Here is a 23,068-nt window from a genome sequence, read left to right as displayed (position 1 = left end):
GTCTCACCTCCGGTAAATAGTCCTCCTCCTATATAGACTGTTGAAACATCCTGAAGGCCACACAGTGCTAGGAGGCAAGAAGAAATAACATCAGGAATAAAGGTGAAAATCATATGACTCTTCAACTTCAGGCAGGATTTAACAACCTCATGACCACAATGATTCAAGTAGTCAGTATGACCCGTTTAGCTTATTTCAAGAATATTTTCTAGGATCAAAATTAAGTTGCAAATAACTATCTCCGTTTCACAAAAGTTAGTATGAATTCCATGCCTTAGCAAAATATCTGTGTCCCAGACTTCCACTTTTCTTCAGTTACTTAAGTGTTTCTGTCACTGAATCTTGGTTAAGTTGACATATTTATTTCACTGTGTCTGGGAATTGCAACACAACACCACCACAGTCCTGCATTCCAAGCAGTTTAACATTTAGGAATCTTTTTTTTTTTGCCAGAATCCAGAGAACACGGTAAAGTGTTTATTTCTACACACTAGGCACAATAGGTAAGTAATTTAAGGTTCAAATCTAGACATGTAGAGGATTTTTTGTTGTTTGTTTGCTTGGTCATTTTGTTTTGGTTTTGTGAGGGTTTATTTGGTAGTCAAAGTATGTTTATTAGCCAAATCATGTTGAAGCTTTGAATATTTTACCTAAGCCACAGACTTTCTGCCAGCCTTACCTACACAAACATAGGTTCTGTCATGAACTGGTCTCAAATTTAATCAGAATATATTTGGCTAGACCTATGGCAGTGGTATACAATTGACTGATTATAATTGTCAGAATTAGATGGGGAGTGACATTTATTTGTTCTAAGAAGGTCTTTTTTATGACACTTCGTAGAAGTGCCCAGAGCAATGTCATCTGAAAGTAAAGCAAGAGTGTGTTGTTTTCATTTAAGTCACAGTTAGATATTTCTTTATACTGAAATCAAAGCATATGCCATATCATTCTCTAGTTTGCTAAAAATTACTATTGTCTGCATCCAACACATTGTCAATAGTCTATATTTCGTGGATAAGCATTTCCCCAGAAATCATCAGCAGGGTCTGGTCAGAACTGGATTTCTCTGAATAGAGGAGGAGATAAAATTAATGGTCTTCTGCTGCTGTGTAGAAACTGTTTCTTTGGTGAAGAATAGGTCAGTGAAAAGAAAAAAAAATTCAGGGAGCACGAGGAGCAGTGGATAGAATGTGGACATAGAGATACAAGTGTGAAAATGATTTAGAATCTTTTTTGTTGGAAACTATTTTCCTCAATTAATATATATTAAAAGAAATAAGCAAGGAACACCTTTCTTCTAGAGTTCATATTGTATACCAGAATCAGGAAGATAATGCCTGAGCATAAGAAGTGTAAATTAAACTTCCTTTTGAGAGGACAGGAAAGCCTTTGGGGATAGACATTGTTCTTCTGTCACTGGACCCTTTCTTCACACTGATCTAACCAACAAAGAATATTTGACCAAAGGGCAGCCAAGAGGTCATGAGACTCAAATATTATTCTGAAGAATAATGCTTTTAAAAACAGGCCTGGTCCTATCTATTTGCATTCAAATTTCAAGATACCCTTTTTTTTTTACCACTGGGTAATAATCCATTGTGTAAATGTAGCACATTTTCTTTATTCCATCTTCAGTTGAGGAGCATCTAGGTTGTTTTCAGGTTCTGGCCAATTACAAGTAATGCTGCTATGAACATAGTTGAACAAATGTCCTTGTAGCATGATTCAGCATCCTTTTGGTATATGCCCAAAAGTGGTATTGCTGGATCCTGAGGTAGGTTGATTCTCAATTTCCTAAGATATCACCATACTGATTTCCAGAGTGGTTGTACAAGTTTGCATTCCCATCAGCAATGGAGGAGTGTTCCTGTTACCCTCTCCAGCTATTATTGGTATTTTTGGTCTTAGCCATTTTTACTTGTGGAAGATGATATCTCAGAGTCGTTTTGATTTTCATTTCCCTGAATGTTAAGGATGTTGAACATTTCCTTAAGTGTCTTTTGATCATTTAAGATTCTACTGCTGAGAATTCTGTTTAGATCTGAACCCCATATTTTAATTGGATTATTTAGAATTTTGATGTCTAATTTCTTGAATTCTTTATTTATTTTTGGAGATCAGCCTGCTTATACTGGGAAGATAAGTATATCTTCTCCTTCCTCGGAGAATTGCGACTTGTTCTCTCTGGGGACTGGATGCGGTGGAGGGGGGAAGGTGGATTGAATGGGAGGAGGGAAGACAGCGAGTTCTGGGATTGGTATGTAAAATGAAAAAAAGATAGTGTGCTTTTTGTTTTTTTAATGAAATAAAAAAGTGGAAAAAAGGAATAGGCCTGGTTCCATTCACCCATGGCTGAGATGATCTTGATTGCCTCTTGCTGTGGGAGTTCCTTCAGCTCTTTCAGCTGATAGCCTTTAAGATACCAGCCCATTTAGACTTGATCTCTTATACTGTAAATGCAGCTATAAAACATGTGCTCATTCTTATTCTGGTTCTCACGACTGCAAACTGACCATTTCCTCTTCCCAGTATTCTCTTATTCTCATTGCCCCACTTATACTTCCTGCCTGGGTACTGGCCAATCAGAATTTTATTAAAATACAAGTAACAAATCTTTACAGGCTACCAGACCATTGTCCCACAGCAGCCCCTTCTATGGAGTACTTGAAGGGCCCCCAAATAGTGAGTCAAATATCTCATTGAGAAAGACAGTAGCTTATAAAGAGTTAAATGTACTCAGTATTTCCCATTCAACCCTGGTCATTCTTATTCAAAGGGATCAACTTAACAGAGTGATAGATTCTTCATTATTTTAGTAACAGCTTGTTAATATTTTATTAATACCTGTAATTACCAAATTCCAATATCAACTATCTTCTACAGTACTAGGTTTCTATATGGACATTAAAAGTCTTTAGATTTAGTTTATGTGCTCTTTTAGCCATCTTTTCATTTGCCTTCCCATCCTCACATCATTTGCTATATCTTATCTCCATTGTTCTTCTTTCTTCTTAACACATCTATATTTTGCTATTTTTTTCCAGTCTTGAAATCTTGCCACTCATGCCATAAACCTAGAATAGTTTCTTAAATTCTAAAGCTACTTCAACTTAAAAATGCATATCTAAAGATTCAAAGGTAGGAAGATGCAGCATGTACTGTTCTTCCAGATGTCCTGGGTTGATACTCAGCACCCATTTTTGGCAGCTGAAAACTGTCTGTAACTCCAGATCCAGAGGATCAAACTCCTCTGGCCTCTGTGTGAACCCTTATACACATGTATATACCTATACCCCCACACATGTATACATAATTAATAAATAATAAGAATGAATATAAAAATTCAAAGCTAGGATCCATATATAAGCAAGAATATTTGGCATATATCTTTGAGAGTCTGGGTTACCTAGTTAAAAATGATTATTTCCAGCTACATCCATTTTCCTGTAAATTTCATTATCTTTAGAGTTGACTGAATACTCATTGTGTATATATACTATATTTTCATTATCCATTCATGAGCTAATAGGTCTAAGCTATTTCAACTTCTTGTTTGTGAATACATGGCAATAAATATGGCTAAAGAAGTATCTTTATAGTAGGGAATATGACCTTTTGGGTATATACTCAGGAGTTGTGTATCTGGGTCATAAGTTAGATCAATTTCTATATTTTCTATATTTTTGATGAATCTTCCCATCAATGTCCATAATGGTTACACTATACTATATTTTCATTAATGTTGGAGACACAATTTCATGTACTGTGACTCAATCTGAGTAAAAAGAAAGAAGAAATAAAACAACAATATTTGTCTCTCTGTGTGCATTGATTGTGGAATCAATGTAAAAAGCCATCTCACAGTCCCCAACACAATGAACTGTATGTGTATGAAAGATAAGCCTCCAGGAACTTCCTGAGAAAGTCACCCTTGTTAGGTCTTTGATCACAGTAGAGAATCTGGGAATTGTAAAGAAGTCATTAGTCAGGTGTCATTAGTCTTCCTTGTCTGGAAGCATTTCCACAGGACTCTCTTAGTACAGGAAGTTAACATTGTCTGTATTGCCAGGAGTAAATCAGGGAATGATTACATCCTTATCTGCAGAATTTGGGCTCTGGTGTGTGACTAGCTCCAGACTAGTATTAGAGCTACATCCTGTTTATCACCCATATCTGTCTGCTAGAAAGACTCAGGGATTTGTGAACAATGTTAAGAAATAAAAGGCTCTAATTTCACATAAACACTTAAGTTGAACTTACTTTCCTGTCTTTAGGTGATATTTTTCTTTGTGGTGCATATCATATTTCCATTCATGACAAACTACCTCAAATCTATTATCTTTCAGTAAAAAATGTACACTGGCAAATATGTTTAGTAGGCCTGATCTAACTTTAACAAAATTCAGTTTAGCAATGTGTGTGTGTGTGTTTGTGTGTGTGTGTGATAGTCATATATGTGTTTATAACAATGTTAGCTGAAGAACAAAAGACCATAAATTTGAGAAGAATTTTCCAGATGAAGAAGGGAAGGGTCAATAGAGGTTAGGGATGTGGAAGTGATGTAATTCTCTATCTTTATTATCTATAGTCTGTAATTCTTTGGTGAATTCTAAGATTTTATATGTTCTTTCTTCACTTCACTGATTGCCTTTATTTCTGTATAAAAGTATTTAATATCATGGGCATTCTTTGGACTACTTTTGGTTACTGAGTCCCTTTTTATGTAGTTCTTAATTCATCTACATTTTGTCTGGACTTTAAATATCCAGCACTTACACACATCATTATTTACTATTGAATTTTAGAATTATTTTTGTACAGATTGAGAAATATAGATTTATTTTCATTGTGCCACGTGTACATCACAGTTTCTTTCATAGCATTTATTGCCAAACCTATAATTTCTTCACTGTATATATTTTATTGTCTTATGAAACATTAGATGAATAATTTCTGTGGATATATGTCTGGGTATTTTTGTTTTTATTCATTTACTTAATCTTATTTTTATTTCTTTTATGTGTATGTGCTTTCACTTGCATGCATTTCTATGTCTTATGTATGTGCCTGGTGTCAGCAGAAAGCATTGGATTCCTTAGAAATGGAGTTTTTCCAAGTGTTTGTGAGATGTTGCGTTGGTCCAGGAAATTAAACCCCAAACTTTCAAAAAAGTAGTCATGGCTTATTTATTTATTTGTTTGTTTGTTTATTCATACATTGCTTGTCTATAATTTACTTGTGGACACACCAAACAGGTGAGGGTCAGAGGAGAGATAGTTGAAATCAGCTGTCTCTTTAAGCCATGTGGGTCTTGGGAATCAACTCAGGTTCTCAGAGTAGGTGACAATTGCCTTTACCAACTAAGGCATCTCTCTTGTCTTATTCTGAAATCTCTGTTCTCTCCATTTTGTAATGAATTTGTTTCTATGCCAAAACCATGGTGTTTTTGTTACTATGGTTCTAGGGAAAAAATGATACCAGATATTGTGATATTTCTAGGCTTCGTTCTTCTGCTTAGTGTTATTTTGTTTTGTCAGTGACACCCTGTCACCACTGTCATCTTAGAATCATTTCACAAGCTGTCAAAAAACATCATTGGGATTTTGACCACCATTATAAGCAACCTGCCAATCTCCTGCAGTTGCACAGTCATTCTCATCAGATTAGTTCTTTCATGCCTTGAGCGTGTGGGTCTTTTAATCTTCTAGTGTTTTTTAAATTATTTTTACCTTGTTTACCCTTTTCGGTGTAACATTCTACTACCAACTTGGATATGTATATTTCTAGTCATTTTATTATATTTTGAAGCTATTGTGAAGGAGTTCACTTTCCTAATTTATTTAATTCTTGCAGAAATCACTTAGATGTTACCTCATTGCTGTTTATCTTATGTAAAAGATTTTTGTCGGCTCTTTAATATCATTAAAATATGTCATTATATCTTAAGCACTACTGTCTTTAAAAAACCTTTAATAGAAAATTATTATTTATTATAACATGATGATTGAACTTTTTTTGGACCAGTCTATTTGTTCTTCTGTAAGCTTCTTTTACCTTCATAGACATAGTCTTCTTTAGGTTGAAAAAGTTTTCTTCTATCATTTTGTTGACTATATTTTCTGTGTCTTTGAGCTAGAGTTCTTCTCTTTCATCTATCCATATTATTCTAAGGTCTGATCTTTTCATGGTGTCCCAGATTTCCTGGATGTTTTCTATTAATGATTTAATGAATTTATCATTTTCTTTCACCAGCCTATTTCCTTTATCATATCTTCAGCTCCTGGGATTCTCTCTTCAATCTCTTGTATTCTGTTTGTCATATTTGCACCAGTAGTTCCTGTTCATTTACCCAGATTTTCCATAATTTTCTTGATTTGTATTTTTATTGCCTCTTCTTCAATTTTCAAGTCTTGAATTGTTTGAATTGTTTCCTTCGTTTGTTTGATTGTTTTTTCCCCCTTGGTTTTCTTGACTTTATTTAAGGGATTGATTGATTTCTTATAATTATTGGGTTGTTGTTTCATCCATTTCTTTAAGGGAATATTTCATTTCTTCTTTAAGGGTCTCTATCATCTTCATAAAGTTATTTTAAGGTTGTTTCTTTATGATTCATCTAAGTTGAGCTGTTCAGGTCTTGCTGCTGTTAGTCCACTAATTTCTGAGGGTGCTATATTGATCTTTGTGTGGTTGAATGTGTTCTTACACTGCCATCTACACATTTCTTATTCCAGTCAGTACAGATGGAGCCTGAGCCTTGAAGACTCCTCTTCTCCCAATTAGTACAGGTGGGGCCTATAGTTCAGGTGTTACTCTTCTTCCAGGTGCACTTGGGGTATAGTTGGGGCCTGTGTCACCGCTATTGTCACTCCCGGTGCAGGTGGGGCCAGTGAGTCCAGTGGCCACTGTCCATCCAGGTGCATTTGGAGTTGGTACAGGTGGGGCCTATAGTTCAAGTGGTTACTCTTCTTCCAGGTGCTGTTGGGGTTGGTGGGGCTGGTGTGGTAGCAGGGGATAGAAAGCAACAACAACAAAAAAACAGGATAGCCAAAACAGTGCTAGACAACAAACAAATTTCCAGAGGTATCAGCATCTCTGACATCAAGGTCTACTATAGAGCTTGTTATTAATCCACACACCTCTGAACACCTAATTTTTTTACAAAGATGCTAAAATTATACAATGAAAAGCAGAAAGGATCTTCAACAAGTGGTGCTGGTATAACTGGATGTCAACATGTAGAAGAATCTAAATATATCCATATCTATCCCCATGCACAAAACTTGTGTTCAAATGGATCAAAGACCTCAACATAAATCCAGCTGTACTGAATACCAGATAGAAGAGAAAGGGGGAAGTAAGCTAGAATGCATGAGCACAGGAGAACACTTCCTGAATATAATACCAGTAGCACAGGCATTGAAGGAACAATTAATAAATGGGGCCTCCTGAAATGGACAAGCTTCTATAAGAAAAACAACACCTTCCAAAAGACAAAATGGCAGCCTCCAGAATGAAAAAAGATCTTCACCAACCCCACATCAGAAAAAGAATTGATCTTTCCTCACACTGGACATAGGCTTGATCTTCAAAATAAATTTAAAAAAAAAAAAAAACTAAATAAAACTAGACATCAAAATACCAAATAAATTAATTGAAAAATGGGGTTTCAGATCTAAACAGATAATTCTCAATAGAGGAATCTTAAGTGGCCTAAAGACACTTAAGTAATTGATCAGCATCCATAACCATCAGGGAAATGCAAATCAAAATGATTCTGAGACCATCTTACACCATCAGAATGGGTAAGATCAAAAACACCAATGAAAGCTTATGCTGAAGAAGATGAGTAGTAAGGGGAACACTCCTCCATATCTGGTAGGAGTGCGAACTTGTATAGTCACTTTGAAAATCGGTATGGTGTTTCTCAGAAAATTTAGAATCAATGTACCTCAAGATCCAGAAATAGCACTCTTGGGCATATACCTAAAAGATGCACGCTCATACTACAACTAGGTTCATAGCAGAATTATTTGTAATAGCCAAAACCTAGAAACAACCTAGGTACTCGTCAACCAAAGGATGGATAAAGAAAATGTGGTGCATTTAAAAATGGAGTACTACTGAGTGGAAAAAAAAAAAAACAATGACATTTTAAAATTTGCAGGCAAATGGACAGAACTAAAAAAAGAACATCCTGAGTTAGGTAACCCGGATACAGAAAGATAAACATGGTATCTACTCTCTCGTAAGTTGATATTAACATAAAGCAGTTTATAGTCCATAGCACCAGAGAAACTAGGTAAAAAGGACAATCCTAAGAGAGGCATACATGGATCCCCCTAAGAAGGAGAAATAGACAAGATCTCCTGAGTAAATTGTGAGTCAGGGCAGAGAAAGGAGGGTGAAAGGGGAAAAGAGAAGGGGAGGGAGGAAGATGGGATGCTTAAGATGGGGGAAGGACAGAGAGGGAGAACAAGGAAAAAGATATCTTGAGTGAAGGAGTCATCATTGGGTTAGTGAGAAACCTGACACTGGGGAAATTTCAAGGAATCCACAAAGATTGCCCTAAGCAATAGTGGAGAGGGCGCCTGTACTGCCTTCCCCTGTAATCAGATCAATGATTACCTTACTTGTCTTCATAGAACCTTCATTCAGCAAGTGATGAAAGCAGATGCAAAGATTGACATCTAAGCCCTGGGATGAGCTCCCAAGTTCAGTCAAGTACAGGGAGAAGCAATAATATGAGCAAAGGGGTCAAGAACATGATGGCTATACTCTCTGAAACAGCAGACCTGAGCTAAAGGGAGCTCACCAACTCTGCACTAAAGCAGGGGAACCTGCATAGGACCAAACTAGACCCTCTCAATGTGGGTGACAGTTATATGGATTGGGCAGTCAATTGAGCCACTGGCACTGAGACCAGGATTTATCCGTAGTGCATGAACTGGCTTTTTGGTGCCCATTCTTTATGGAGAGATACCTCTCTCAGCCTAGATGTAGGGGAGAGTGTCTTTGTCCTAACACAAAGTGATGTCCAGATTTTGTTGACTGTTCCCATGGGAAGCTTTACCCTCTCTGAAGAATTACTGGGGGTGGGATGGGGGATGAAGGGGAAAGTTGGAGGAGGGTAGGGAGTAGGAATTGGGATTGGCATGCACAATGAAAAAAATATTGTTTTTAAAAAATAAATACATAAAAATATTATATAATTTCTATCTACAACAAACTTAGAAGCACTAATGTGCAGCAGAAAGACAATGTGAAGGAAAGTGGAATATATTCTTAAAATTGTTATGAGTAGCTGATTTTACTATAGAAACTATTCTACAATGTATGTATTCTTGAGATGTAATAGATATTGTACACAATTTTGTCAGCTAAAAATATAGATGACAGTCAATAAAAAACTTTTAAGTAGTATTACAAGGCCCAAGTCCTCCAAAATCTTTCCTACCTCCCCAACAATCCAAATCCCTTTCTTTCCTTGTCTTTTGAGAAAACAAACAAAATAAATGGAAAAATACTACAAAGATACACAGATAAACAAGAAAGCAAAATTCATAAAAATGCAAAATTGGGAATCATAATACAGAAGCAAAAGATCAGTAAGATAAAGAATTCCCAAACAAAGCCATGTAAGACAAATTAGCTTTTAAAATGGCTTTAAGTTCATTTGGTGTTAACAATCTTCTGCTAGGCATCGGACCTATTCTTAAATGTGGTTAGTATATACAGTGAAACTCTACTAGAGAAAACTAATTTTTTCTTTACAACTCTATGTCAATTGGAGTAATTTTCTTATTGTTTATGGTGGGATTTCATGTACACTTCCTCTTTCAGTACTGGAAGCCTGTCTGGCTTGAATGTATATAAACCTTTATATACTACAATAGTCTCTATGACTTCATATGGTGTCAGTCCTAGTTCCTTGCTGTCATTAAATCCCTCTGACTCTTACAATCTTTCTACCTCCCTTCCCATAGTTCCCTAACCACTGAATAATGTCTTCACGGTATTCCCAAACTCTCCCATGTTCTCTTTATGTTTCTATTTTGTATTCTATCTCTGAAATAACTCATTTTTTCTTTCCATGAGAAGGTGCTGTTATATTGACATTAATTAAGTAATTTGTATATTTTTACACTCTGCCCTCACAATATAATCTCTAAGCCTGGAAAGAAGAGTTCTTTTGATGTCCCATTTACTCTACATAGTGTCCATGACATATAACTTAATATTTTATCAGATAATTCAATTTCTACCATTGTTTTCTTTCTGTTTTGATATTGATTTCCATCATTATAGCAAGAGAAGCATTTCTTCAAATTTTCTTTTACTCTAAAATCTACATAAGAAAATATACTCCCTCTCCATTAGAGAGGAAGTCATTATTTTGTTCTGAAGTATCTTTTCTAACCATATTTTGTTGAATCTTTGAAACACCTACAGCTGAGGCCTTTAACCACTACACCTGCATGATTTATCAGAAGTCTACAATTAAGTTTTGTTACAGACATTTTAAAACTTATATTTTATAGAATTAAATTGCTATTTATTTCCAAACACTCCTGCCATGTTACCATCTTATATGTTGGAAATGTGCATAAAACTGTTAAACATAAAGCAAAATAGAGTTTGACAATGAATAACACAGATAAACCTGCATATGTATTGCACCCTCTTACCCTTTGAAGGGAAAAGAATGACAGTTAGCAAGGCAACTACTGCTTCGCATGCCTTCAAGAGCTAGTAGATAGGTTGATGCGGTTATTGAACTGTCTTCTGTTATGTTTTGAAAAAGGAATACTATCACACTGAGAACCAGAAGCAAAGTTCAGATAAATTCAAATGGTTTTGAGAGATGAAATTGGTCTGGTTGAACAATGAACATCAAAATTATGTGGGAAAATTTTTTCTTGACTTCTAATATGGAGAATGGTCTAGCTTTCTTTTACTTGAAAGATTTAACATTTCAATAGACAAAAAATATAATATTCAAATTTAAATTAAACATTCAATAAATCAAGAAATGAAACAAAATATGTGGGATACGAGTAGAGGCATTATGAATGTTATGAGGGTCTAAAATTTAAGGTAGTTTTAGGTTTCTCTGTATTTTGGTATTGTAACAGCACAATACCCTTTCTATCATGTCTTTTATTGGTTTTCTTTCTCTTTTTCTTTCTTTTTTTTTGCTTCTTTCTCACAATACAGCTTTGTTTTTGCATTTGCTTTTTAATCCTACTCTTTTCTTTTTCTATCTGTCAAAATGTTGTTGTCTCTCATTGTCTAAGAATCTTTGAAACCCCCTGACTTTCACAGGAAATACAGCCTAGTCACTGAATTTTTTTTAAGGAGATCTTTCAGTTGAAAAGTTCACATTCTAGGTTTCTTAGAGACAGTTAACAAGGTGAATTTCCCTCAACCAAACACTGCTCACCACACAACATAAATAGAATATTAGGTGTTTAAACTTTATATTGAGAACAGTGACCTCACAACAAATGTCTACATATAAACAGGAGAAAGAGAGAACTGGTAACAACGCCAAGAAGAAGTCAACTGTGGTCCAGCGCAGTTATCATTGGACTGTTGAAGAAGTCCTCTGGCATATTTCTGTGTCATTTGGTGGATTTCACACCTTTATTGATTTTCTTTGGTAGTGTTCCTTAAAGAGGAGGGGAATCTTTAGCACAGGCAGTAGAGGGTGCGGCAGATGGCTGAGGTGTGGAGTGGATAGAAAAGCCTAGTAGGAGGAAATATGTTGATAAATATAGTGTAACTTGAAGTCCTCTCTAGTAGGTGTTTTGAGCAAGCACTAGTGTGCTCTATGAATGAGTTGACTGCTACTTAGAGAGAATTTATTTTTGTCGGCAGTAAGTCTTTGTTATCACCAAATAGTGAGAACCTTCTTTTTTACCTAAGCCTCCTTCCTATTCTGACAAAGTCAAAGGAAAAGAATCAAGAAACAGTAAGTGTAGCACTGTAGAAAGTGACCATCTCTGCTTTTCTGAATATGATCTGAGCCAAAAGAGAACATAGATGTATTAAGTGATTATTATGAGTTAAACTGAATTTAGAACAAAGGAGACTCAGAAACAGAGAGAAGAAAACATATTGAATGTGTCAAAGATGAGTCAAAGAAAATGAAAGTTTCAAAGAACATGGCTGTCATGAGTATAAAGTGTCCTTCCCATCTTTTCTGATTGATTTTCATTTGAAGTCTATTTTGTTCAATATTAGAATAGCTACACCTGGTTGTTTCTTAGGTCCATTTGATTGGAAAACCTTTTCCCAACCCTTTATTCTGAGGTAATATCTGTCTTTGAGGTTGAGGTGTGTCTCTTGTATACAGCAGAAGGATGAATCCAGCTTTTGTATCCATTCTCTTAGCCTATGTTTGTTGAAATAAGAGCGGCGGGGCTGCGTCCCCAGCACCCCTGCGGCTTGGCTAGCTTATGCCCGAAATAACAACACACAAACTGTATTAATTTAAACACCGCTTGGCCATGAACTCTAGCCCTTACAGGCTAATTTTCACACCTGGACTAGCCCATTTCTAATAATTGTAGCGCCCCAAGGTGCACTTACCGGGAAGATTCTAGCCTATGTCCCTCCTGGGTCGAAGCTGCCTGGGAGAGCAGAGCTTGGCATCTCTGCTCCAAAGAGCAGAGCTGTTGAGTCTACCCGGGAGAGCTGAGCATGGCGTCTCTGCTCCAGAGAGCAGAGCTGTCGGGTCTCTCCGGGAGCAGAGCAGAGTCTGACTGAGGAGTCTTACCTCACTTCCTCCTGTTTACTCCTCCCACCTATGTTTTAACCTATCAGGGCCAGCCAAGCAGTTTCTTTATTGCTCAATGACCTTCCTCCATCATGTGTTTTTTATAGGTGAACTAAGTCCATTGATATTAGGAGATACTAATGACCAGTGATTGTTAATTCCTGTTATTTTTCGGTTATAATGTTTCTGTGTTTCCCTTCTTTGGGAAGTTTCCTAGTGTGAACTTATCTGTTGCCTGTGTTTTTGTGGGTGCCCAAAAGAAGAGCATGGCTGAAGAGAGTTATTAGAGAAATCTTGCACCATCCTATCTTTAAAAACAACCACTTTCATTTCAGAAAATTCTTAGAACTCCACCATACTACAATCAGGTGGGAATAGTATTTTCTGTCATTTCACTGGCACTTGGTTTAAAGACATGCCTGGTGTTCTTAAGATATACCAATATGTCCATGTTATAAGTAGCTTGCTGGAATTTTAATTAGATCTCATATTTTAATTTTACAACTTTACCAACATTATTTTACTATGACTTTAGGTTATAAATTGCTTGAATTTCCTAATCACATGTCGTTTGTGATCAGTGTTTCAATGTTATTGTTACATTTAGTTCTAAATGGGAAAAAAGCTGAAGACAAATTTTCTTGTGCTTTGTAAATGTAATATTTTATTTAATATACAATTTTATTTTATGCATAAGATATGCTCTGTGCAAATGTATGCTTTCAAATGTACAAAATAAAAAACAAATTATCAAAAGAATGGATCATATGGATCATATCTAAACCTTGAGAATGAGCAGGTATTGCCACCAACAAACACACATATCAGGTATTTAAGATTAAGGTCAACCATGTACGTGTCAATTCCCAAGCAGAAGGACAATTTAAATAAAGCAGAGAGGCCAGTTTCTTCATCAGCGGCTTGCAAAGACTTCAGATCTGACCATTCAGCATAGTCCTCATGTTCAATGCCAGGGTGAACCTAGTGGCAAAATGATAGTCAGTCATCGATTATTTACACTGTGTGTATTTGTTAGTCATTTTTCCTTTTGAATAGTAAATTGTATTTAGAGATACATTAATAATGGGAAATTTCATTCTTAGACATTGACTTTCATGAATCTAGTATTGGGGACTCTGACATCGTTAGGTATAGACAATCTAGATTTCCAGCACATGTCCATATTTTCTTACATTAAATTTAGGGGTGATAAATTGTTTCCTTTAAGTCTAGGAAGATGAAATAGCAGAAAAGCATTATTTCAACACAGCCTAGTGTTTCAACAACACCAACAGATGCTTATAGGTATTGTCTGTGTCCAAACAGCTGTGAGAAATAGTTCAACTTTTATGTTAATTCCCATTGCTGTGTTTTTCACTTATTTTATTTTATTTTTTGTGCATTGGTGGTTTGCCTTCATATATGTCTATGAAAAGGTGTCCGATCTTAAAATTACAGTTTTGAGCTGTCACATGGGGTGCTGGGAATTGAGCCAGCCAGGGTCCTCTGTAAAATCAGTCAGTGCTCTTGACTGTTGATCCATCTCAATCAACTTGACACAAGCAAGACTTATCTGAGAAGAGGAACCACAGTTGAAAACCTACATCCAGCATATTGCCTGGAGGCAAGTCTACAGGGTACTGTGCAGGTATGTTGTGTGCCATTCCTGGGCAGGTGATCCTGAGTTGTATAAAGAAACGGGTGGAGAAAGCATGTAAGCATTCCTCCACGGTTTCTGCTTCAGGTTTATGCCTTGAGTTCCTGCCTAGCTTCCATAGGTAATGGACAGTGATGTAGAAGTGTAAGTGGAAAAAAAAATATATCTTTCCTTCCCAAGCTTCTTTTGGTCATTTCTTTTTTAAAACCACAGTTTTAGAAACCCAGCCAAGATAATTCCTCAAGTGACTCTAGGCTACATACAAGATAAGCTGACTAAATTTTGTTCTTCCAAAGTGGGACATTTCAAGATGGATAATTCAAAAGTAGTCAGCTTCATGAAGGAGAAAAGTGGACTTTTAAGAAGACTGTTTACCAAGCCTAGCTGGTTTGGATGCTCACCTTCCTAGACCTGGATGGAGGGGGGGAGGACCTTGGACTGCCCACAGGGCAGGGAACCCTGACTGTTCTTTGGACTGGAGAGGGAGGGGTAGGGGAGTGGGGCATGGGGAGTGGGGAAGGAGGGAGGGAAAAGGGATGCGGGAAGAAGGCAGAAATTTTTAATTAAAAAAATTTAATAAAACAAAAGAAAAAAATTAAAGTAAAAAAAAGACTGTTTACCATATTGAGTATCCATTTGGTGAGTTCTAGAAGTTCTTTGCTCTGGGCCTCAATATTTTTTGCTGTGGACATGAGAGTTTCATTGGCTCCTGGCATACCACTGAGTTTGGTCACTTGGTAGTGTAGAGGTTCTTTCCACGTTCCCATTAGATTCAAAATTATTATCAGAAAGTCTTCAAGCTATACGTCCATAATTGACGAATTCCATTAAGAGAAATGAAATACAGAAAGATTGGTTACATTTGATGTGTAATCAATCGGAAAGGCTGAACTAAAATACCCATTTGCAAATCTAATGGAAATTTTTATATATGAAAATGGGGTAGAGTTCTGAACTTTAGAAATTTATAACTACATCTTAATAAAATAAAATGTTATGCTGTATAAATAATTACATTTAAAAATGAGTTTTATATTGATTATGTTTTGTTCTCCATCTGAATCCTACAATCTAAATACCCTCTAAGTTCTTTTTTTAATTAATTTATTTATTTATTAAAGATTTCTGTCTCTTCCCCACCACCGCCTCCCATTTTTCTCCCCCTCCCCCAATCTAGTCCCCCTTCCTCGTCAGCCAAAAGAGGAATCAGGGTTCCCTGCCTGTGGGAAGTGCAAGGACCACCCACCTCCATCCAGGTCTAGTAAGGTGAGCATCCAAACTGCCTAGGCTCCCACAAAGCCAGTACGTGCAGTAGGGTCAAAAACCCATTGCCATTGTTCTTGTGTTAGATTGTTTTGTTTGTCATGAGAATCTAAGGCTTTGTAAAAATGAAGTACATTCCCAAAGAACTTGATTTAGGAAAGATACATGCCATCATTCTCAGTAACATATCATTCTACTAGATTTATAAAACAAGTAAGGTATATTGTTTGAAATCATATGTATTTTACTGCTCTTTTAGGATAAATGTAAAAATATTATTAGGACAACCTGATATTAATAAATGTACTTCTCTCAGTCTCTATGATTCCCCTTCTCTTTCCCTTCTCTTTAGATAATTGGTACTTTAGATAGTAAATGCAGGTTAAAAAAAAAACATTCCAATGCTCTGTCTTTAATAACAGCATTAATACAAATGGCAATGGAATTTTGATGCTCCAGTGTATAATCACTGCCAACTTCATACAAGAAACTCATTTCATAATTTTAAAACTTTGCTATGGTTTTTCAATACGTTTAGGGGTGCTTCTGTGAAGAGTAGAAAGGAATTCAACTGCTATTACAACAGAAAGACATAAAAGATGGAGAACAAATGAACAGTTCAAATAGTAATGTAAAATCAGCTGTTGGAAGCATTGTGTTATGTGATTTGGAGCAAGGACTTGAGCTACATTACAGCCAACACTCCACACTGACAACATACATGTGTTTTAAATTCTTTGAATATTTTCAAACTCTAGCTCCTCATCTCAGTCATCTTTTAGGAGGGTAATTGAAAGAATATCAATAAAGGACTTTGGGGACTGTCTAGTCATGGGGTAGGTCTCTACACACATTTTTCTTCATTCACCTCTTCTTCCTACAGTTTCATTTACTATTTTCACATGATGTTTAAATCAATTTATTAGAGGGTAATTTATATTAGGAAATTCCAACTCATCTGTCATAACAATTATAAATTACATTCTCTGTACTATACAGAGTTTCTCATCACAACTGGGGTCTTGAGTTCCTTCTGAGGAACATTAATTACATTGATTTTACTGAACCCCTTGTTCAGGTGCCTTCAATTAAGTACAAACTCATAGAAGACTGAACACATGCATAAGAAGGAGCTGTAGAATCAGGACAGTCTTGAGATAAAGAAGACTTACCATGGTAGTCAGGAATGAAAAAGGTGCCAATGATACACAATGAAGACAACTGTTTTTGTTTATATTAGGTATTCACTGAATATCTGTGTATATAGGGATGTCCTACTCCACTCAAAATTTCCTATAGAAAAATAAGTCAATTTACACTGACAAAACATCAGTGAAACCAGATCCTCTAAAGGATCAGTTTATGGAGATCTGCCACAATATTATTTAACAATTGATTTTCTATAATTTATCAACTGGGTATCATGATTTTATTCCACTGCTCACTCGTAGTCCTTGCTTGTGCTCCTATGATTACCACATCTGTTGTAGTACTTAAGAAAGCTACAGCATGCCAAAGTTAGTGTGCACTGTTTCAGCGGTTTAAATGAAAACTCACTGCTAACTTTCGGGATTCCTGTATTGTCTTTGGGGTGTTGATGGGAGGAGTGTGGCAGCTGTCAAGCATCTTGGGCATATTCTCCTCTTCCTTGTTCAATTCTAACATCTGCAAACAATAAAAAAGAAATGAAGTTTGTTAGAATTTGGAAATTGAGTAAATGAACGTGTGACCAGAATATTATTAACTATTTGTGTAATTTTTACAAATAAACACTGCGTAAAATCTACCATGAAGAGAGGGAATCTGTAACCACGTTTTCCCTTTTTAAGGTAAGCAATCTAATTTAGTTTTTCATCTAATTTTCTAATCTGTCATCCATTCCTATTTACTTTTCTCTTATTCTGCCACTAATTCCAAAATTTTTATAATAATAAAAGGCCTTAGAAATGAAAAAAGCACAAAACACAACATATTTTAAGAACAATTTTTCTTTTGATTTGAGTCTAATGCTTCAGTAAATGTTTATCTGTATGTATTTGTTTCCTGCTAATCCAAATTAATATATTTCTTTTATCTGGGCATTGTAAATCTACACATTTTCTTTCCCTTCCCAGTGAATATATGTATATGTACCATTCACACTTAATCATGAATCCTGACTGGAATTGCATCATATTTAACAAAAATAAGCATACCAAACTGACTATTTCCAGAAAATAAGACAGAAAAATTGAAAGCGATAAATCATTAATTATTGCTTATATGTTATCTTTGAATATAGTTACTTACATATACTATAAAAATAAATGTTATCTAAAACTAATATTCAGCTAATGTGCAAAATTTTAATGGATTATCAGGAATATTAAGAATGTGAAAAAAGTCAGTCAAGAATGAGAAATGAGAAACTCATGAATAAAAAGACAATATGAACAAGTATTTATTGTAAAGTCAGGGACAATCTCTTCACGTCTACTGCTGTACTCAAGTCTCATCCTGTTTTCTTCTTCCCACTGACCGACCTTGAACAGACAACAGGTGGTCAGTGGGAGAGAGCCTATTTTTAGTTGCCAGTTAGTGCTCCTACTGAATGAACTCTAGCACTGGAGAGCTTTAAATAAGGATTTATTGGTAGCATTGGGGGTTTCTGAAGAAAAAAAAAGCTAGTGCGTCTCTATGACATAGTTTTAGTTCAGTGTACTTCTGTTTCCTACACATAAAGAACTACAACACAATTGTAACTCCGTTTAAACAAGACCAAAATATGATGTTTCTACCTCTGCCACAATTCTTCCAGCTTGGTATCTCAGGTACAAATACAAATAAAACTTTAAAATACATGGATTTAGAGAAAATGAGAAATCATAGCATTCTCCTCAAGTGGGATTTCCTGAAGATTTCCCATTCTTCTGGGGGGAAAAATGTCTGTTTGCTTTATAATGGCAGTGGCATCTTTTACCTGCGAAATGTATTTGGTTAATGACATTTTCTTACTTAAATTGTAATGAAGCCATGAACATAAAGGTTTTACAGGGAGGGGGGATAGAAATAAACGAGGTACTTACAAATTTAAGGAATTTGTTTGAAGAGAAGTCACTGACGAACTGAGATAGAATCAGGGAAAGGAAATAAGTTATAAGTAAAAAGCAACATGAATGCAAATTTATTATAGCTTCAGAAACACATTTATTAAGTGGTCATTGTTTTACTGAAGTCATGTCTATGACCACATCCCAACAATAACTGGCTTGAAACAGGTATCTTAATATGCAGATATCAAAATGATTAAACCTTTTTCACTTCTATTCAATCACTCCCGCTGAATGACTCATCCACTGAAATCTTCAAACTGTGACTCCTGGCATTGAGGAGTTTCTGGAAAGCTAATATTTCTTTTCTATTCTTGAATCACATAATATAGATTCAATCTCTTAGTTCCACTGTGCTCAATGCAATGCACTGATCCTCTATTGGCTATGCACGATGCCAAAGGGAAGATATCGGTGGAGACCGTGTGAAAATAGACGAGAAAACCAGAGCAGTTTCCCAGCTGCATCTTTTAGGGTTTCATGTGACAATTGTGTTTTACCAGTAACCTTTCTGAATAATTTGAGCCAAACACCATCATAATACAACTGCATTATTTAACCTCTTGTTCTTTATTGGTTCAAACTGATATTCTTTTAATCATTAAGTAGAAACAATTTCAAAAATCATTTAATGCTTTGTAAAACCATGAGTTTTCATGAAACTATCCTGATCTTCATATTCCACTTCTCAGTAGCTTTTTTTAAATCTGTGTTAGTTATTAAATTATAAATTTGGTTTACAATTATTTTAAATGTGTTACAGTATAATTATTGACAAAAAGGCTCCTTTTGGGAAGAAGCAATAAGTAAGCGCGGTACTTACAAACATCTTGCGCATTTCCCTATTGAGTTCACTGATGTTATAAGACAGCCTGATGGCATGATTGAACAGGTCCTGGAGGTAGACTTGACCATTTCCAGTTCCACGGACATTCACAGGCAAAGAGGCAACATTCTCCCACAGAAGCAAATTTAATACCAGTATCAAGAGGAGTGTTCCTGCTTTATAGAAATGGGAGATGGAGATCAATTTATCTGAGGTTAACAATGGTACTTCTTCCTCCTTATCAAGAGTAATTTTATCTGTCCACAGTTCCTGCCACTGTATGGTCTGGTGCTGTCCAGCTGTGAGAGTAAATCAGTATCTTCCACTGTGCAAATATAATTAAATAAATAAGTTGCACATTTCTATAGTTTGGTAAAAACAGGGATTTCCCACATTTTGTACTGATATCAGAAACTTTCAAACATTTATACTCTAAGTTAACTGTGCGTGAATACTTTGGAGTCATTTTGTAGATAATTTTATGTCTTGGGAATTTTGTCATAATTTTCATTGGTTAATCTCTCAAAGACTGTGTTGGATTTAGTAGGCAATATTCACATCAGGACAAGGTCAACACTGCTGGCTTTTCTTCATTATTGTACCTAACAAGAATAAGTGTATTATTGTCAATTGTCCAATACTGAGTTTGAAGGGAATCCTATAATTTAGAGGACCTACAGTCTGCTTTTAAACTTACCAAAATGCTTTCATGCATTAGCAGTTTGTCATAAGTTTTTACAGGTTTAATAATAATTCTGCAGATAGGTTGATCCTATGCAATATCATCAAATTATATTGATGAAGAGAATACTTAAAAGGCTTAATGATTTTCCACTTGATCACTTGATCAAAGTAGACCTAGTAACGTTGACTGTATCTACTTCTCTTGCTTTGTAAACCAACATCCTTTAAATTAGCATTCCTGCAATGATCAAAATGGTTTCAACATCAATTTATCCAATTTAACTTTTACTAATGGATAAACACAGAATCCTAATGTGTCAATAATTTGCATGCCCAACAAAATGACACAGAATGTTATGTTTCAAAATGAAATATCTACTTACCTTTAGTGGCATTAGTCTGAAAACACTTCTGATCTGCAGAACCTTAGATAATCCAATTGAAATGTGTAACAGAAAATTAGGGAACTGGTAAGTTTTATTCAAGGAAAACATCTAGACTCAAATACTCAAAATAATTGATAAAAATAACTATGTAGCATACAAAATAACCATCAATATTTCACATTCAAAGTACATATTATTTTTAGATAATTCCTATTGTAGAAAGCAAATATACAATGATCCATGTGCTTTCCCCAAATTATTATGTATGATAGATATTTATGTTTTAAATAGATATAGGTATAATTTCCTTCCATTTATCATTTGAAGAACTTAAAGTCTAAGATTAGTATAAAACAATAAATGGTTTTGGCTTTTCATTTCATAAAATACAATTTAAGACTAGGAATGGCAAAGCACAGTTTTAACTTCAGTATTTAAACGACAAAGGCAGATGGATCTCATTGACTTAGAAATCAACCTGGTTTACATAGTGAGTTTTAGATCAGTCAAAGTTTTATAGGGAGACCTTGTCTCAATATATCTGTGCTTGCTAGTGATTCATTTTACTTTGAAATATTATCAAAATAGAAGCAAATAATAGTATAATTCCATATTTTGCAAGAGTATTTTACTTGAATTACATTGTCAAAGATGTATAGCTACACACCTGCTAACCTTACCTATTATGTCCCCATAATTGGTACTGTGATTAAGTGCATTCCAGTAAAACAGCCCATAAAAAATTAAAAATGAGAAGATGTTACTTTCTTCCTTCTGAAGTTGTTAGAAATTCAGCCCATGATTCTGACAATCTCATTCCAGTAAATGAATATATGTAAGCAATTTTAACTTTAGAAGATTTATCATCCCATTATCTGGACCTCTCTTGCACATTTGAGTTCTGTGTATAAACAACTCTTGTTCCTATGATTAGATGCTGGCAATATTCTTCTTTTCTACCTGAACTCAATTACTCTTTAATTCCAGCACTCAGGAAGCAGAGGCAGGTGGGTCTCTGTGAGTTGGAAGCCAGCCTGGTCTACAAGAGCTAGATCCAGGACAAGTTCTAAAGCTACATAGAAACCCTGTCTAAAGAAAGAAAGAAAGAAAGAAAGAAAGAAAGAAAGAAAGAAAGAAAGAAAGAAAGAAAGAAAGAAAGAAAGAAAGAAAGAAGAAAGAGAAAATGCAAAACACCTCTAGACATTTCTCCATGTCTAGAGGTAAAGAAGATTATCTTTTAAGAACCCTCGCTAATCTAATGATATACGCTGCATTTATTTTTTGAGCAATGATTAGAAAGTGTTTCTTAGTTCTGTATTTTCATATTGGCTAAGCAGGAACAAATGTCCATTCACTTAGACTGCACAAAGATGACACCAAAATATAAGATGTCCAAACAAGTGTTGTAAAAGAATACACTACTTGAACTCACTTAGAGGAGGTTAAGAGAAAGATTACTTACAGAAGCATGGCTTGGTGGAAGGCAGCAGCATCCCTGTAAAGTTTCGGCACAGCTTGTCTGCTGTTCCGGGACAACTGTTTCGCTGAAGTCCTACCTCTTATATAGTAGAGCACAGCATCCCTAAGGCTTGGGTACAAAAGGAAGCAAACTTTGGAATCTAGATGAGGATTCCACCATACTTCCTCCTTACGGATAAGCATCTCATTGCCATGATGACTAAAGCAGTCATTTGAGCATAATTTAGAGAATATGAGGGCCATGTCTAGAGGGTTAGTTAAACTGCAAAGCACCAGAGCTTTCTTTGTTCCATGAAGTCTAAAGTCAACCTCTAGCTATCAGAAAACAGTGATTCCTGGACCTGCGTTCTCTTCTCCAGTTCCTTCTCTATTCCCATCACCTCTTGTAAATGTTCACTGGATCTTAGATGAGAGGACATAGGTTTTTCAGTGTTTTTCTGAACATTAGAACACAGGCCACTGTAAGAGTCACCCATATTGAGAAATTTAACTTTTGAAATTTCAGCCAATGTCTGTGGCTTGTTTGTTTGTTTCTCCACACTAGGCACGTAACAAGAGTAATATAAAGTGCAAATGCAGGAGCTTAAGGGGGTCTGTTATGTGAGTAACTCACATGAACTTAACAAAATATCAAGGGCTCTCCTGAAGGATTCAGAATATCCCTGGTCTAGCATTATCCAGACTACAGAAATAAATACAGATTCTCCTCATGGGGCTGGTCCTAAATTAAATACAGCATGTTTAGCTGCACTTACACCAAATGCTGAATGACTATTGATTGAACATATACATCTGACTTATTTGGTAATTGCCTTCATTTGAAATGAATAAGTCTCTTAGTGACATCTGGAATTATGAAACTCAGGCAACACTACACAATTGTCCACATTGGTCCTGGTAAGA

At 35.6% G+C, this 23,068-nt stretch overlaps 1 protein-coding gene across 2 annotated transcripts; it reads right to left on the bottom strand.

The window, feature by feature from the left end:
- Nucleotides 1-13,433: 13,433 nt before the first annotated feature.
- LOC126501728 (prolactin-7D1-like) lies at nt 13,434-22,237 on the bottom strand. 2 transcript variants are annotated; one of them, XM_050142558.1, is made up of 7 exons: nt 22,149-22,237; nt 20,684-20,725; nt 19,614-19,792; nt 18,767-18,805; nt 17,259-17,366; nt 15,059-15,238; nt 13,434-13,762 (listed from the first exon to the last, which is right to left on the bottom strand). In XM_050142558.1, the coding sequence occupies exons 1-7, from the start codon at nt 22,177-22,179 to the stop codon at nt 13,532-13,534; spliced, it is 810 nt and encodes a 269-aa protein (XP_049998515.1). In that variant the 5' UTR covers nt 22,180-22,237; the 3' UTR covers nt 13,434-13,531. The 2 variants fall into 2 exon arrangements, with proteins under 2 accessions (XP_049998515.1, XP_049998516.1); XM_050142559.1 differs by having other exon boundaries at nt 19,614-19,789; nt 22,149-22,232.
- Between the last annotated feature and the right edge of the window lie 831 nt (nt 22,238-23,068).

The sequence above is a fragment of the Alexandromys fortis genome, unplaced genomic scaffold, assembly GCF_014885135.2.
Source record: "Alexandromys fortis isolate MF-2015 unplaced genomic scaffold, M_Fortis_MF-2015_v1.1 scaffold_5, whole genome shotgun sequence".
Classification (NCBI taxonomy): domain Eukaryota; kingdom Metazoa; phylum Chordata; class Mammalia; order Rodentia; family Cricetidae; genus Alexandromys; species Alexandromys fortis.
Note: the sequence above shows the minus strand (reverse complement) of the source record. Positions and strands in the feature narration are given on the sequence as shown.

Excerpts from the sequence above, each read along its gene's own strand:
- LOC126501728 (XM_050142558.1), bottom strand. The coding sequence starts at position 22,179 with ATGCTGCTGCCTTCCACCAAGCCATGCTTCT. Across the intron at positions 19,793-20,683 it reads TCAGACTAATGCCACTAAAG|CAGGAACACTCCTCTTGATA; the intron begins GTAAGTAGATAT and ends ATTTCTATAAAG. Across the intron at positions 15,239-17,258 it reads AGGAATCCCGAAAGTTAGCA|CTTGAAGACTTTCTGATAAT; the intron begins GTGAGTTTTCAT and ends ATGGACGTATAG.